Source organism: Phoenix dactylifera, chromosome 8, assembly GCF_051530095.1.
Source record: "Phoenix dactylifera cultivar Ajwa chromosome 8, Ajwa_hap1_PhDact_Kaust_v1.1, whole genome shotgun sequence".
NCBI lineage: Eukaryota > Viridiplantae > Streptophyta > Magnoliopsida > Arecales > Arecaceae > Phoenix > Phoenix dactylifera.
In genome coordinates this window covers 10,012,699-10,026,639 of record NC_143197.1, presented here as the reverse complement: position 1 = coordinate 10,026,639, position 13,941 = coordinate 10,012,699, and the positions used below count along the sequence as shown (strand labels likewise).

Below are 13,941 nucleotides of genomic sequence, written 5' to 3'. Positions count from 1 at the left end.
CTCTCTCTGGCTAGATGCATAGGTTACCGGCCTCTAAAATATATGAATTTTATTTGCTAAGCATTTTTACAATATAGATTATGTCACGCCCCGGACCCGGATCCGTGACACGGCCGTGCTATTGCCGACTATCGCCCACAGTAGCACGCAGCCTCATACAGGGGTAACAGGTAGCCAAAAGGATTCAAACTTATATATATATATATATTAAAAGTTTGCAGTACAACCTTCAAGTTTGAATCCAAAAAAAAAATACAGAGCTTCTATGCTATTCAAATGTACAAAAGTATATAAGCTTCTCCAAAAATACGAAGCTCAGTAACAAAATAAAAACATATCTGATGGCGATCACTGATGAGGATCTGAAAGAAAACGAAGCATAAACAGATGTGAGCTACACGGCTCAGTAAGTAATCCTGCATAATCCTACCGGATCAACCAGTAGGCTAAACATGTAAATCAGGGTTTGAGAAGCTGACATGTATGTTTATCTAATAATCATCATGGCATAACATGTATGCAATTTAAACAAAGCAGTAGTGCAAATCACAAAAATTTTCATAAAATATGCATATCAAACCGTGCCCCCGGGATGCCGTGGTCTTTTTTTCTCTCGGATGCTATTGCGAAGTCAGACTCGACCACTGGCGGGGCCAGCTCAGTTACTATTCAGCCACTGGCGGGGCAGGCTCAGTTACTATTCAGCCACTGACGGGGCAGGCCCAATTCCAATTCAGCCACTGGCGGGGCAGGCCCAATTCCAATTCAGCCACTGGCGGGGCAGGCTCAGTTACTATTCCGCCACTGGCGGGGCAGCTCAGTTACTATTCAGCCACTGGCGGGGCAAGCTCAGTTACTATTCAGCCACTGGCGGCTCAGTCATTCTCAGTAGCATCTTTGAGCCCATTATAGTGCCTCTGGGCTAGCTAAGACTTTATAAACTTACATGCATGATTAAAATATCAGTATCATCATGTTGCATACATAGCCATAGCTTCTGGGATCATGCAAGTTACTTATGCATTGTAACATATCATGCATGAAACATATATACTTAAAATAAATGCGTAGGAAACATTAATGACATGATCCATAACAGGATTAGGACAGGTTACTTACATTCTTCACTAATCATGCATACAATTCAAATTGTATAAAAAAAACACTGGTTCATCTTATAAAACGTAATACAAGATCTACGATAGGATTAAGACAGATTACTTACAGCAAATTCGTTATCCCAAGTTTCTTACGTCCTGGTGACGGATCCTGAGTCACCTAAAAACACATTATAATAAGCATATTATTTCCTTTTTACTTGTTTGGATCCTACCCGAAATTTAGCCCAAGTCTAATGTGTTCATATTGGAGCCTTGATTGGGTCCATATGGGTTAATTGGCCTTCTAATTGGTCATTAGGCTTAATCCCAAGTTTAATTGGGTCTGCTGGGATTAACTCCACTCAACTGGGTTCGGACCCAAATCAATTTGGGCCTAATTTGGTTCGGATTTGACCCAATTTGTAGTTTGGGCTCGTCCAGACTTAGCCCAATTAAATTGGGCTCGGGTTCAGGTTCAATTGGGTTCAGATCCCACTCAATCCCTCATCCGGGTTCACCCAACTAGATTAGGTCCGGTTTAATTGGGTTTACTTAACCCATTTCGATTTTTTGGCTTAACGGGTTGCGGGTTCGGATGTGGATCCGAACCCGATTCTGCCCCGTTAACCCACTCTTTTCTTTTCTCTTCTCTTTTTCTTTCTTTTCTTTTCTTTTTGTTTCTCTTTTTCTTTCTTTTTCTTCACCGTTTCTTCTTTTTTTTTTCTTCTCCTTCCCGAAGCTTCCTTTCATCCCGATCTCCCATTCCTCCTCTCCTCTCCTCTCCGGCGAAGGGAGGTCGATGGTCTCCTCCTCACGGGGAGGGGGTCGGACCGCGATCGGCGACGCCCGCAGCCGAGCTCTCGGCTTCCTCGATCGAGCCCGCGGCCGAGCTCTCGGCTTCCCCGGCCGAGCCCGCGGCCGAGCTCTCGGCTTCCCCGGCCGAGCCCACACCGGCGACGCTCACGGCCGTACACGGGCAAGTCCCCTCCTCCTCTCCTTTTTCTCTCTCTCCTTGGTTCCGATCGGAAGCCCTAGCCATTTCGGCTGGTCCTCCGGCCTTCTTCTTCTCCTCCGGCCGGATCTACGGCCTCTTCCTCCTCTCTCTTTCTTTCTTTCTTTCTTTCTTCTTCCCTTCTTCCTTTTCTTTTCTTTGGTCCTTCCCTCCGGCACCACCGCCTCTTGCCGGAGAGGAGGCAGTGGTCCGGCCGGGGCTGGCGGCCTTGTGGCCACGCCGGTTGCCGGCTCAACCTGACCGGCGGCCCGGGGCTGCCCCCCGAGCCCTAGAGTAGCCGCAGCCGAGGCTGCGGTGCCCTGCAAGCGGCTCTCCCCGAGTGGTCATCGGGCCTGGCCTTGGGCCGCGGCCGTTCTCAGGCCGGTCCGAGGTCTATGGGTCCGGCCCGTGACCCTTCTCCCTTCTGCCGGTCTCCTCCTCTCTGTCCCATAGTTGAAACAGAGGAGAGAATACCCCACAGAGGGTTTCTCCACTCCCTAAAATTTTATTAAAAAGGGGCCTCTTACCTGGATTTTTGCCGGTTACCGTTGGGCAGTTCTTCCTTCTCGGCAAAGTCCCTCCTTCTTCTCCTAGGGCTGTGGGGTACCTTCTGCTTCCAGCTCCAGGGCCAAGCTCTCTGGCACAGTAATTCCAGGGGGTTAGAGGTTTAGGGGGGTATATCAAAAATCAGGGTTAGCAGGTTTTAGGGCTATAAAAACTTGGCTTAGGATTTGACCCCAAGGAGAGGTGGCATCCTCTCCTTCCTCAGAGCCTCGGGAGCCACCAGCTGCCCTCCCCTTCCGGCCAGCTCACAGCTCGGCTGCCGAGGGAAGGAAGAGGTGGCGGTTTTCTGTTGTGCATGCTCTGTGGGGGGTCTCTCCGTTGGCCACCTGGTGGTACTGTCCTTTCAGCCCTCGGGGAGATGGCAGCCTACTCTTCTTGGGCCTGCAAGGCCTGCTAACCCTTCCCTGGCCCAATACTATTTAACTGGGCCCTACAGTATTGGGCCCGGTCTGTATTGGGCCCGGACATTACATCCTTCCCCCCTTAAATAAATTTCGTCCTCGAAATTAGTCATACCTTAAGGTTCAGGCTTTAAAAGTATTCAACCATCGAGTCATCCTCGAGATCTCAGTTTGTCTCCCCCTTAAAATGCTTGCTCATAAGATTTTGGCAAAATCATGGCATATCAAAACTTGACCCCTTTTTGTCTATGATACATAGGAGTTTTTTTTTTTTTTTTTTTTTTTTTTGTCTCTTCCAAAACAAGATTAGTCTTCCTACCTTAGATTCTAAATACTATAATCCTTGGCCCAAGAAATTAATTGCTTTTGATTAAGTCCATACAAAGATCTTAATCGGCTTAACAGAAATAGGTGAGAGCATTAGCATCAAATACTTTTCATAATCTATAATCTTCTTTCTTCTCTTAACCTTGCCTACAATTTAATGATCAACTTTCATCCTAGCAAAACTTCAAACCCCTTTCAAATAGGTAGATCGAAAATGTCATAGCTAGGAGTAAGAAACATTCTAGGTCTAAGCCCATCCAAGGCACCATTAATCCGTTAATATTAAATTTAAGATGCTCAAAATCTCCCAGAAATTGCCAACAATAGAAAAACTCACTAGTGAAATTATATAGCTATCTCCAGATTATTCATAGAATCAACAACACTTTTCTCCATTAGAAATCTAATTCAAATTTTTCAATAATTCTATTTATCAATACAGCGACATTCAAAAAATCAGAACATTCTCTTTTTATTTATCAAGAAAAATCCTACTACTCAAGAAAACATATTAAAACTTTCCGAATTAAAAGAATAATACTTCTGGCCAACTTAGATAAATAATTCAGATCACTATGTTTTCGCTGCGTACTCTGATTCAAAACATCACAATCCTTTGAATTCACTAATAACTTTTGAACAACATACTACTTGTCTACAAACAGGACTATTCAATACCTCATGTGTATTTGCACTGCAAATCTTTCCTCCATCTTGATCGAGTTTTACTTAGATAGAACTTCTTTTTACTTTTCCATGAGCGAGCAAAGAAAGGGTATCCCAACATGAGATCCCCTTAAACAAGTGACAAACGCTTTAAATGAATTTTACATTTCCAGCAACTTCAGCCATAAAAATGAGCCTTCTTTTCTAATAAGAGATGAACTCTCAAGTCATCTTAGAACATTTTAAGCTCAGAATTATGTAAACTTCTAGAAATTGTTTCTCAATATCCTAATCTTATATTAGGTATCTTTAAATTGCATGAACAATAATCTGCCCTACTTTAGCATTGCTAGAAAGTGATTCTAGATCTCACATCTTCGTTAAAAGAAAAGGATGTATACTTTTGTTGTAAGATCTCTATTTAAAAATCTTCTTCTTTTGTACTCTTTCCACTAGACGATGATATGTGGAATTATCATCCATAACTTTCACCTTCCTCATGAAACAATTTAAACTTGCTTCTTAGTGATAAACGAAAGCATTTAATAATTGCCCCTCTATTAGAGATGAAATAGTTTACTTCAAATCTTAGAAGCAGGGTCACTAAGTACAAACCCCTGAAACATCATGTGCTATTGGGTCTGTTCCCATATCAACTCTATTGTTGATTCCGCTCGCATTTCCTAATGACCCATGTCCTCATCATTCTCTTCTCTTTTTTTTTGTCAAAACATCAACTAATATTTATTTAATTGATTTATCACAGAATCACAAACTAATGCACTCTATCCATTGTGGAACATTTGAGCCTAAAATATTCTTCAAGATTGAAAATTATTTTCAGAATTTACTAAATGACTTCCAATCAAAATACTAATCTTGCATTATAATTTGAAAAAATCTAATATTTCACATTCCAAGTAACCAAGGAGAAATTCTTAAATCTCATTTCTCAAATATACTTTCTTTCTATATAATAGTTGCCTGCATAATTGTCATACAGATTTTATCCTCGAAGAATATTAAAAAATATCTTTCCTTGTCCAAGCCTTAAACAACTTATGCATGAACCCTATTTTGCCATCAAAATAATTAACTTCAAACTAGAAGTATTATCCACCGTACTCAGTATCAAGTTAAACTTTCAAAATCACCTATATACTGATACACAAATAATCACAATGTACTTTAACATTCCATGGCTAGTACTCCACTTAATATCAGTCAAAATCTAATTTAATCATAATCCAAAATACAAATTACTCCATCGAGAAATCTCCAAAATAATTTATTCTTATTTTGGCATGGCTTGCTAGCATTCTAATTCAGAACACCAAAATCCTTAGTAGTCTTAAATTTTGAATTCTAATACCATACCTGTCATAATCATGCCCCGAGAATGATTTTGTATTAGCCTTAACTTCTTTCTTTTTGTTGCTCATTGTCGTCTATCAAAATATTTATGTCAAGCAATTTTCGTGACTGACCGATGATGCAACCAATAAAATCTTTTCTTCCTTTCCAATTATACGGAATTTCACTAAATGAGATTTAACTACCCCTGTCCTTATTAAAATTTGAAATTTTTACTCATAATTAACCTATTGCTCTGATACCACTAGAATGTCACGCCCCGGACCCGGATCCGTGACACGGCCGTGCTATTGCCGACTATCGCCCACAGTAGCACGCAGCCTCATACAGGGGTAACAGGTAGCCAAAAGGATTCAAACTTATATATATATATATATTAAAAGTTTGCAGTACAACCTTCAAGTTTGAATCCAAAAAAAAAATACAGAGCTTCTATGCTATTCAAATGTACAAAAGTATATAAGCTTCTCCAAAAATACGAAGCTCAGTAACAAAATAAAAACATATCTGATGGCGATCACTGATGAGGATCTGAAAGAAAACGAAGCATAAACAGATGTGAGCTACACGGCTCAGTAAGTAATCCTGCATAATCCTACCGGATCAACCAGTAGGCTAAACATGTAAATCAGGGTTTGAGAAGCTGACATGTATGTTTATCTAATAATCATCATGGCATAACATGTATGCAATTTAAACAAAGCAGTAGTGCAAATCACAAAAATTTTCATAAAATATGCATATCAAACCGTGCCCCCGGCATGCCGTGGTCTTTTTTTCTCTCGGATGCTACTGCGAAGTCAGACTCGACCACTGGCGGGGCAGGCTCAGTTACTATTCAGCCACTGGCGGGGCAAGCTCAGTTACTATTCAGCCACTGGCGGGGCAGGCCCAATTCCAATTCAGCCACTGGCGGGGCAGGCTCAGTTACTATTCAGCCACTGGCGGGGCAGCTCAGTTACTATTCAGCCACTGGCGGGGCAAGCTCAGTTACTATTCAGCCACTGGCGGCTCAGTCATTCTCAGTAGCATCTTTGAGCCCATTATAGTGCCTCTGGGCTAGCTAAGACTTTATAAACTTACATGCATGATTAAAATATCAGTATCATCATGTTGCATACATAGCCATAGCTTCTGGGATCATGCAAGTTACTTATGCATTGTAACATATCATGCATGAAACATATATACTTAAAATAAATGCGTAGGAAACATTAATGACATGATCCATAACAGGATTAGGACAGGTTATTTACATTTTTCACTAATCATGCATACAATTCAAATTGTATAAAAAAAATACTGGTTCATCTTATAAAACGTAATACAAGATCTACGATAGGATTAAGACAGATTACTTACAGCAAATTCGTTATCCCAAGTTTCTTACGTCCTGGTGACGGATCCTGAGTCACCTAAAAACACATTATAATAAGCATATTATTTCCTTTTTACTTGTTTGGATCCTACCCGAAATTTAGCCCAAGTCTAATGTGTTCATATTGGAGCCTTGATTGGGTCCATATGGGTTAATTGGCCTTCTAATTGGTCATTAGGCTTAATCCCAAGTTTAATTGGGTCTGCTGGGATTAACTCCACTCAACTGTGTTCGGACCCAAATCAATTTGGGCCTAATTTGGTTCGGATTTGACCCAATTTGTAGTTTGGGCTCGTCCAGACTTAGCCCAATTAAATTGGGCTCGGGTTCAGGTTCAATTGGGTTCAGATCCCACTCAATCCCTCATCCGGGTTCACCCAACTAGATTGGGTCCGGTTTAATTGGGTTTACTTAACCCATTTCGATTTTTTGGCTTAACGGGTTGCGGGTTCGGATGTGGATCCGAACCCGATTCCGTCCCGTTAACCCACTCTTTTCTTTTCTCTTCTCTTTTTCTTTCTTTTCTTTTCTTTTTGTTTCTCTTTTTCTTTCTTTTTCTTCACCGTTTCTTCTTTTTTTTTTCTTCTCCTTCCCGAAGCTTCCTTTCATCCCGATCTCCCATTCCTCCTCTCCTCTCCTCTCCGGCGAAGGGAGGTCGATGGTCTCCTCCTCACGGGGAGGGGGTCGGACCGCGATCGGCGACGCCCGCAGCCGAGCTCTCGGCTTCCTCGATCGAGCCCGCGGCCGAGCTCTCGGCTTTCCCGGCCGAGCCCGCGGCCGAGCTCTCGGCTTCCCCGGCCGAGCCCACACCGGCGACGCTCACGGCCGTACACGGGCAAGTCCCCTCCTCCTCTCCTTTTTCTCTCTCTCCTTGGTTCCGATCGGAAGCCCTAGCCATTTCGGCCGGTCCTCCGGCCTTCTTCTTCTCCTCCGGCCGGATCTACGGCCTCTTCCTCCTCTCTCTTTCTTTCTTTCTTTCTTTCTTCTTCCCTTCTTCCTTTTCTTTTCTTTGGTCCTTCCCTCCGGCACCACCGCCTCTTGCCGGAGAGGAGGCAGTGGTCCGGCCGGGGCTGGCGGCCTTGTGGCCACGCCGGTTGCCGGCTTAACCTGACCGGCGGCCCGGGGCTGCCCCCCGAGCCCTAGAGTAGCCGCAGCCGAGGCTGCGGTGCCCTGCAGGCGGCTCTCCCCGAGTGGTCATCGGGCCTGGCCTTGGGCCGCGGCCGTTCTCAGGCCGGTCCGAGGTCTATGGGTCCGGCCCGTGACCCTTCTCCCTTCTGCCGGTCTCCTCCTCTCTGTCCCATAGTTGAAACAGAGGGGAGAATACCCCACAGAGGGTTTCTCCACTCCCTAAACTTTTATTAAAAAGGGGCCTCTTACCTGGATTTTTGCCGGTTACCGTTGGGCAGTTCTTCCTTCTCGGCAAAGTCCCTCCTTCTTCTCCTAGGGCCGTGGGGTACCTTCTGCTTCCAGCTCCAGGGCCAAGCTCTCTGGCACAGTAATTCCAGGGGGTTAGAGGTTTAGGGGGGTATATCAAAAATCAGGGTTAGCAGGTTTTAGGGCTATAAAAACTTGGCTTAGGATTTGACCCCAAGGAGAGGTGGCATCCTCTCCTTCCTCAGAGCCCCGGGAGCCACCAGCTGCCCTCCCCTTCCGGCCAGCTCACAGCTCGGCTGCCGAGGGAAGGAAGAGGTGGCGGTTTTCTGTTGTGCATGCTCTGTGAGGGGTCTCTCCGTTGGCCACCTGGTGGTACTGTCCTTTCAGCCCTCGGGGAGATGGCAGCCTACTCTTTTTGGGCCTGCAAGGCCTGCTAACCCTTCCCTGGCCCAATACTATTTAACTGGGCCCTACAGTATTGGGCCCGGTCTGTATTGGGCCCGGACATTACAGATTATGTCATGGTCCTTGAATTTGGATGGCTTATGATTGATTTTCGAATTAGAACGATTTTTGGGTCCTACTTGAGTACGTGTATTTGGTGCGTGGAGGTTGTTGGGCTACTGTCAGCCTGACAAAGCTCGACATCACCTGGCACTGCTGGCTCAGTGGTGTGTCAGCTTCTCCTTGTGGTGGATCTGCATTGTGTAGCTCAAGCCATGGGACACAATGCCTATGCATGCATGCAAGCTTAAGGTCGTTCTGTGCAGTTGTAATATACTCAGCTTTTTAGAGCGAAAGATCAACTTGTTACGTTAGTCCAGCTAAATTGCCCACCAAGACATTAGATTTCATTCTATAGAACTAAAGCATGAAATCAGGTCTTCGAATATGGATGCACCATCATCTCTCGAGAATTTTGAGAAATTGGAAAACTTAAATCCCCGAAGGTACTCGTATGCTTGACCTCACCCTGCAAGGTAAGGGAGGGCTCTCTAACTACATCAATATGCTATCAAATTTGACTCCAACTACTTGAAGAGCATTACTAATAATGATCGTTTCCCCGCATTAGCCATCCTCATTCCTGAACTAGACTAAGAGGAAAGAACTTGTCTCGTAACCATTACGTATCGGGGCTGAACTCTATGGTATAGTTTTTATCTCACTTGCAGTGCTAATTTCTGGTTTTTGTATGCTCTTCACTCTGTGGCCTATGCAGTCCTTCCAAACTCTGATGCTAAACTTTTCCCAGGCTTTAAGGGCTAGTGAGAAAGAGATGAAGCTGAAGTATAAGCCTTCAATCTGTAATAAAGAAGTATCCGAATTTGGGAAAAAATCTCAGTGTTAGAATAATTATAATGGATCCAATTTGTCTAACTGTTGTTGCAGGTTAAAATGATTGGCAGCGTGATCTCCTCCTAGTTTCTGCCTGTATCTTCATACATCTGAACATCTAACATGGTTTGAAGCATTTTTAAAAACAAAAAATTTATTTATCGCTTGAGATCCATTAAAATAACTCTATAGATATCCAATCTCAAATATATAACGCAATGATAGGATTAAATAAGAGAAAATATCCTCCTGCTCTTGGACGGTAGCCAATCAAAATGATTCCTTTCTTTTGAATTAGTTATATGGATCCCACATGTCTAATAGCATTTTATAGCTTGATAGGACAACAAATGCTTCTTTTTTTCTTGATGAGACTCAATACTCATTTGCATTCATCATGCATGATGCATGAGGCCGATTCAAAAGTACAACAGGAATCGATTCACCTCATTATCTCTTTTGCTAAAGTATGTTAATTAGGAACAAAAATGTGTTTATAATGGGACACAGATGATGGTCTCAAGGGAGTATGTGTTGCAATGCTAGAGATATAGATTAGCTGAACTTTGCAATAAAAAATGTAAAATGAAAAATAAATAGGCAAATAGATATCCAAATATGCATGACATGTCTTGACTCCAAGATCACCACATAACATAATAAAAGGCCTAATTATGCTAGCACTACTCTCTAATCTTTCCTCCTAATATCAGTGAATGGAAAAGGATGACTTGTGCTGAAAAGCTTGCCCATCTTACCAAATTTTCACATTCGAAATGTTCCATTGTGCACCACATGATGCAAAATAAATTTTAGGTCATTGTCAAGCTGTCGTCATTGTATCAGAAAAGCTGGATACTTTGTTTTCCTTTGGAATCATTCAAGATTGCTTGGCATTGGCCAAATGGCCTGAGGCGTATCATCTTCCTTAATGATGGTCTGGCTAGCCATGGATATAGTATTTTATGAAAGAGCTATCCAAACCTAAAGCAACGCAAGCCAGAGAAGTAGTGCTCACCAATTAAAAAGAATGGCATTCAAGTGCGGTCCTAGGAATGACACTGACCCAGGACTTTCTTTTGGTACAGAGAGGAAGCTTCAAAAAATTCTAAATCCACATTTTGCTCTTTCCTCCAACGCAAAGTGGACGTGGCCAACCTTTTTGATTTCTTTATTGGTGCAGACAACTTCTAGTTCAGTTTTAAAACACCATAAACATGTCCTTTCCAATCTCTAGCTAGCAGCCATGGCTGATGAGCCACCTGTTGTTTCTGAAATGGTTAAATCTAGGATGTCAAAATCACCCATAAATGCTTAGTTTTGTTTGTGTTTATCAGAGATGTGGGAGGGAGGGAGAAATAACTCATTCTGAATGGTTTTATTCTTAAAGATATGCTCAGGCTAGCTTAAGCTCCAACAACTCTGTCCCTCAGGAGGACCCAGTTGTTACTGTTGGTTGAACAGCAATATCTTGGTTGAATATTTATCTTTGACAAAAGAGATTATACATATCCATTCTTAAATGATGTGTCGGCAGGGTGTTCTATCAGATTCTGCTAGTTTAATGCAAGCTCAAAACTGTTAGCTAATATGAAGACTCCTATTAAATGAACCCTTAAATTTAAGGAAGAGTGCTTGAGGGGAGAAAAAAAAATCTTAAGCAATGAGCACAAAACTAAATTACCTTTTAAAGATATTCCTAGATTCAGAAGAATGCCTAGCTAACCAATTGAATAACTCTCAATCAGCTGGCAATTATCTGAATTATGTTTTGATTATTCAATCATTTATGCAGCTCGGCAGTTGATTTGAAACACTGGAGCATCATCAATTAATTGAGAAGATCAAACCAGGTGGATATAGATGGAATAATGGATCATAAACATCACTTTCTCTCTTTCTTTTTTTTACGAAGATCATAAACATAGCTGCAATCAATTTGACAGCAAAAATTGGATGGCAGGATAATTAGATAATTCTCTGTTCCTCTTAATTCGATTAGACTTTAGGTTCTACTCCATTACTAATTCATGCTACGTGTTGGTTAAACAAGAGATGGACGGCATAAAATATAATCAAAGGGAATCTATGGAGCTAATGCAGCAGCTTTGTACTTCTCCAATTCACGACCAATCGTTAAACTTAATATAACTGACACTTATTATCTATGCAGTCGAGTAGATGCTTAGTTTACAAACTATTGCTACTTCTGGTCATCTCCTTCAAAGCTTAAACAATGAATATAGAAGACTAATAATATCATTAAAAGAATAGTTAGAGATGTAAGCCTAGTTTGGGAGTCATGTACAGGAATGAGAGGGATAGAATAGCTCTAAAGTAAGGTTTCCCAAATATACAATGGATTTAATTGCAGCATTCCCTCAACTTTAAGTTTTGTTGACGGAATATTAAACCTCGAATTTAACAGACGAAGGTGGTATGTTATGGGAATATTGGCATCTTATCTTCCTGGTTCTAACCTTACAAAAATATATTTTCTTGCTTTCTTTCTGTTGAAGAGTCATGCTAAACTAAACATTCAGGAGGTGTGCTAGCAGCTAAAGTTAGTTTAGGTACTTTAATCATAAGTTAATCTTCCTTTTTTATGCTGTGAACTCCCACCCATCGAAGAAGATTTTAATATGGCGAGTCCTCGTTGAAGCTATCCATGTCATGAGGGAGAGCCAAATTCAAACATTTTGTTCTTAAAGCAATCTTTAATGTGCATCAACAAAGAAACCAACAAAAAAAAAATATTAATGCCTGTTTTGGTTTCTAGCACGTCACTTTCTATTAACTGAAAAAGAATTCATATAGTATGTGGTGGTGATCAATTAACATGATAGAGCTTCTGTAACCGATATATTAAGCATATAAACTATACTGAGACACTAATGCGAAGGCAATTCACTCTATTCTCCTAATGGAAAAAGTTCATCCTTCTTTAGCATCGTTGCCTCTTCCTTCCTTGTTGGACCGCATAAGCTCAGAGAGAGAAGTCTTCACCATATGGATGAAGTCGCTCGTGTTTCATGGCAATGGCTGCACTGTCTATGACTCCAGGGGGAACATTGTTTACCGTGTCGACAATTACGACTGCAAGTGTAGTGGCAAAGTCTATCTCATGGACCTTAGTGGCAAGGTTTTGTTCAAGATACTTAGGAAGGTGCTGAAATTTTCACTAGTAAGAACATGTTCCATGAACAGTAGTAGTAAAAGATCTTTCAAAAACTTGAGCTAAATTGATTCTCTTTCTTTACTTCTTGTGCAGAAATTTAGAGTCTGTGGAAGATGGGAGGGCTATAAGTGCTACAGTTCACAGAATGAAGAAAGCAAGCCATGGTTCAAGGTCAGGAAACCATGGAGTATTTTGAGAGATGAGCAACCATCTTGTGAAGTTTGGAGTGACGAGGGTGCGCTCATGTGTTATAAGATAGATGGATTGGCTAGCAAATCATCTTATAAGATTGTAGATATCTCTTCAGGACTCATCGTCGCAGAGGTGAAGAGATATGTACTTGGCTTAATGGATTGTATATGTGCTTATTATGTTCAAATCTATTGAAGACTATGAATCTAAATGTTGCTGTTCTGGGGCAGGTAAAGAGGAAGCAAACCACATCAGGGATATTACTGGGTGATGATGTTCTGACTCTGATGGTGGAACCCAATATAGACCATTCCCTTATCATGGGACTGGTGGTGGTGAATGGCCTAATGAATCACAACATGTGAAGCTTGGGGAAGATCTTTCAAGAGCTTTTGTGTATTTTGGGAAGTGTAGCTCTGAATTTGAGTGGAAACTCTAGAGTTTTGAAGTCTTCCTCTCCTTTTTTCCCCATTCTTGGATGGCCAAGAATTTTTGAGTCTGCTAAGAAACCCTGAATATCTCAGGGGTTTTGGTAGATCTTGTACAAATATGTTCTACGAAGATGGGTTTTTTGGGGGCTTGCCTCTCTTGTTTGTTCCATAACAGCAAAGGCTCAGAATATGTTTATCTAGCATTTACTTCAGCTATGAACTCACTTCATTGGTAGATTATCTGATCATGTGGACATCTATGCAAAAAATTCACAAAGCTGCATGCAAATCAAATTTCTTCCAAAACAGACATCTTTCCTAACCTCATCCAACCAAAGTTAAACTGAAGTTCGGATCCGGTTTGAATTAGGACAGATCGGGTTTTTGATCGGCCTGAGTTGGGATATATTGTCAAGTTGACCAGCCTATAAACTGTTCAATCCATTCCATAAGCCATGAAAATTAGAATTTGGTTGAGCTCTACATTCCGTCACTTGGAGGGGAAAAAAAATAATACTTCGTGTGAAGAATTATATGGAGTAATCATGTGGTCAAAATTCTCAATTATGAAATAATTTTCAAGAAAAAATTTGAGATGGAAATCACAACTAACCTAGACTAGGCTTT

The 13,941-nt window shown here is 41.7% G+C and overlaps 1 protein-coding gene across 2 annotated transcripts; it reads left to right on the top strand.

The window, feature by feature from the left end:
* The first annotated feature begins 7,946 nt into the window (after window positions 1-7,946).
* On the top strand, window positions 7,947-13,681 carry LOC103715305 (protein LURP-one-related 11-like). Of its 2 annotated transcripts, none has more exons than XM_089924750.1 (3): window positions 7,947-12,697; window positions 12,785-13,015; window positions 13,114-13,681. In XM_089924750.1, exons 1-3 carry the CDS (start codon window positions 12,437-12,439, stop codon window positions 13,246-13,248), a joined length of 627 nt encoding a protein of 208 aa, XP_089780876.1. In that variant the 5' UTR covers window positions 7,947-12,436; the 3' UTR covers window positions 13,249-13,681. The 2 variants fall into 2 exon arrangements, with proteins under 2 accessions (XP_089780876.1, XP_008801112.3); XM_008802890.6 differs by having other exon boundaries at window positions 7,948-12,679.
* Window positions 13,682-13,941: the final 260 nt, after the last annotated feature.

Bases quoted from the DNA above. Each gene is read 5' to 3' on its own strand.
- LOC103715305 (XM_089924750.1), top strand. From the start codon at position 12,437: ATGGAAAAAGTTCATCCTTCTTTAGCATCGTTGCCTCTTCCTTCCTTG. The intron at 12,698-12,784 runs GTAAGAACATGT...CTTCTTGTGCAG, and splicing joins AGGTGCTGAAATTTTCACTA to AAATTTAGAGTCTGTGGAAG. The intron at 13,016-13,113 runs GTGAAGAGATAT...GTTCTGGGGCAG, and splicing joins CAGGACTCATCGTCGCAGAG to GTAAAGAGGAAGCAAACCAC.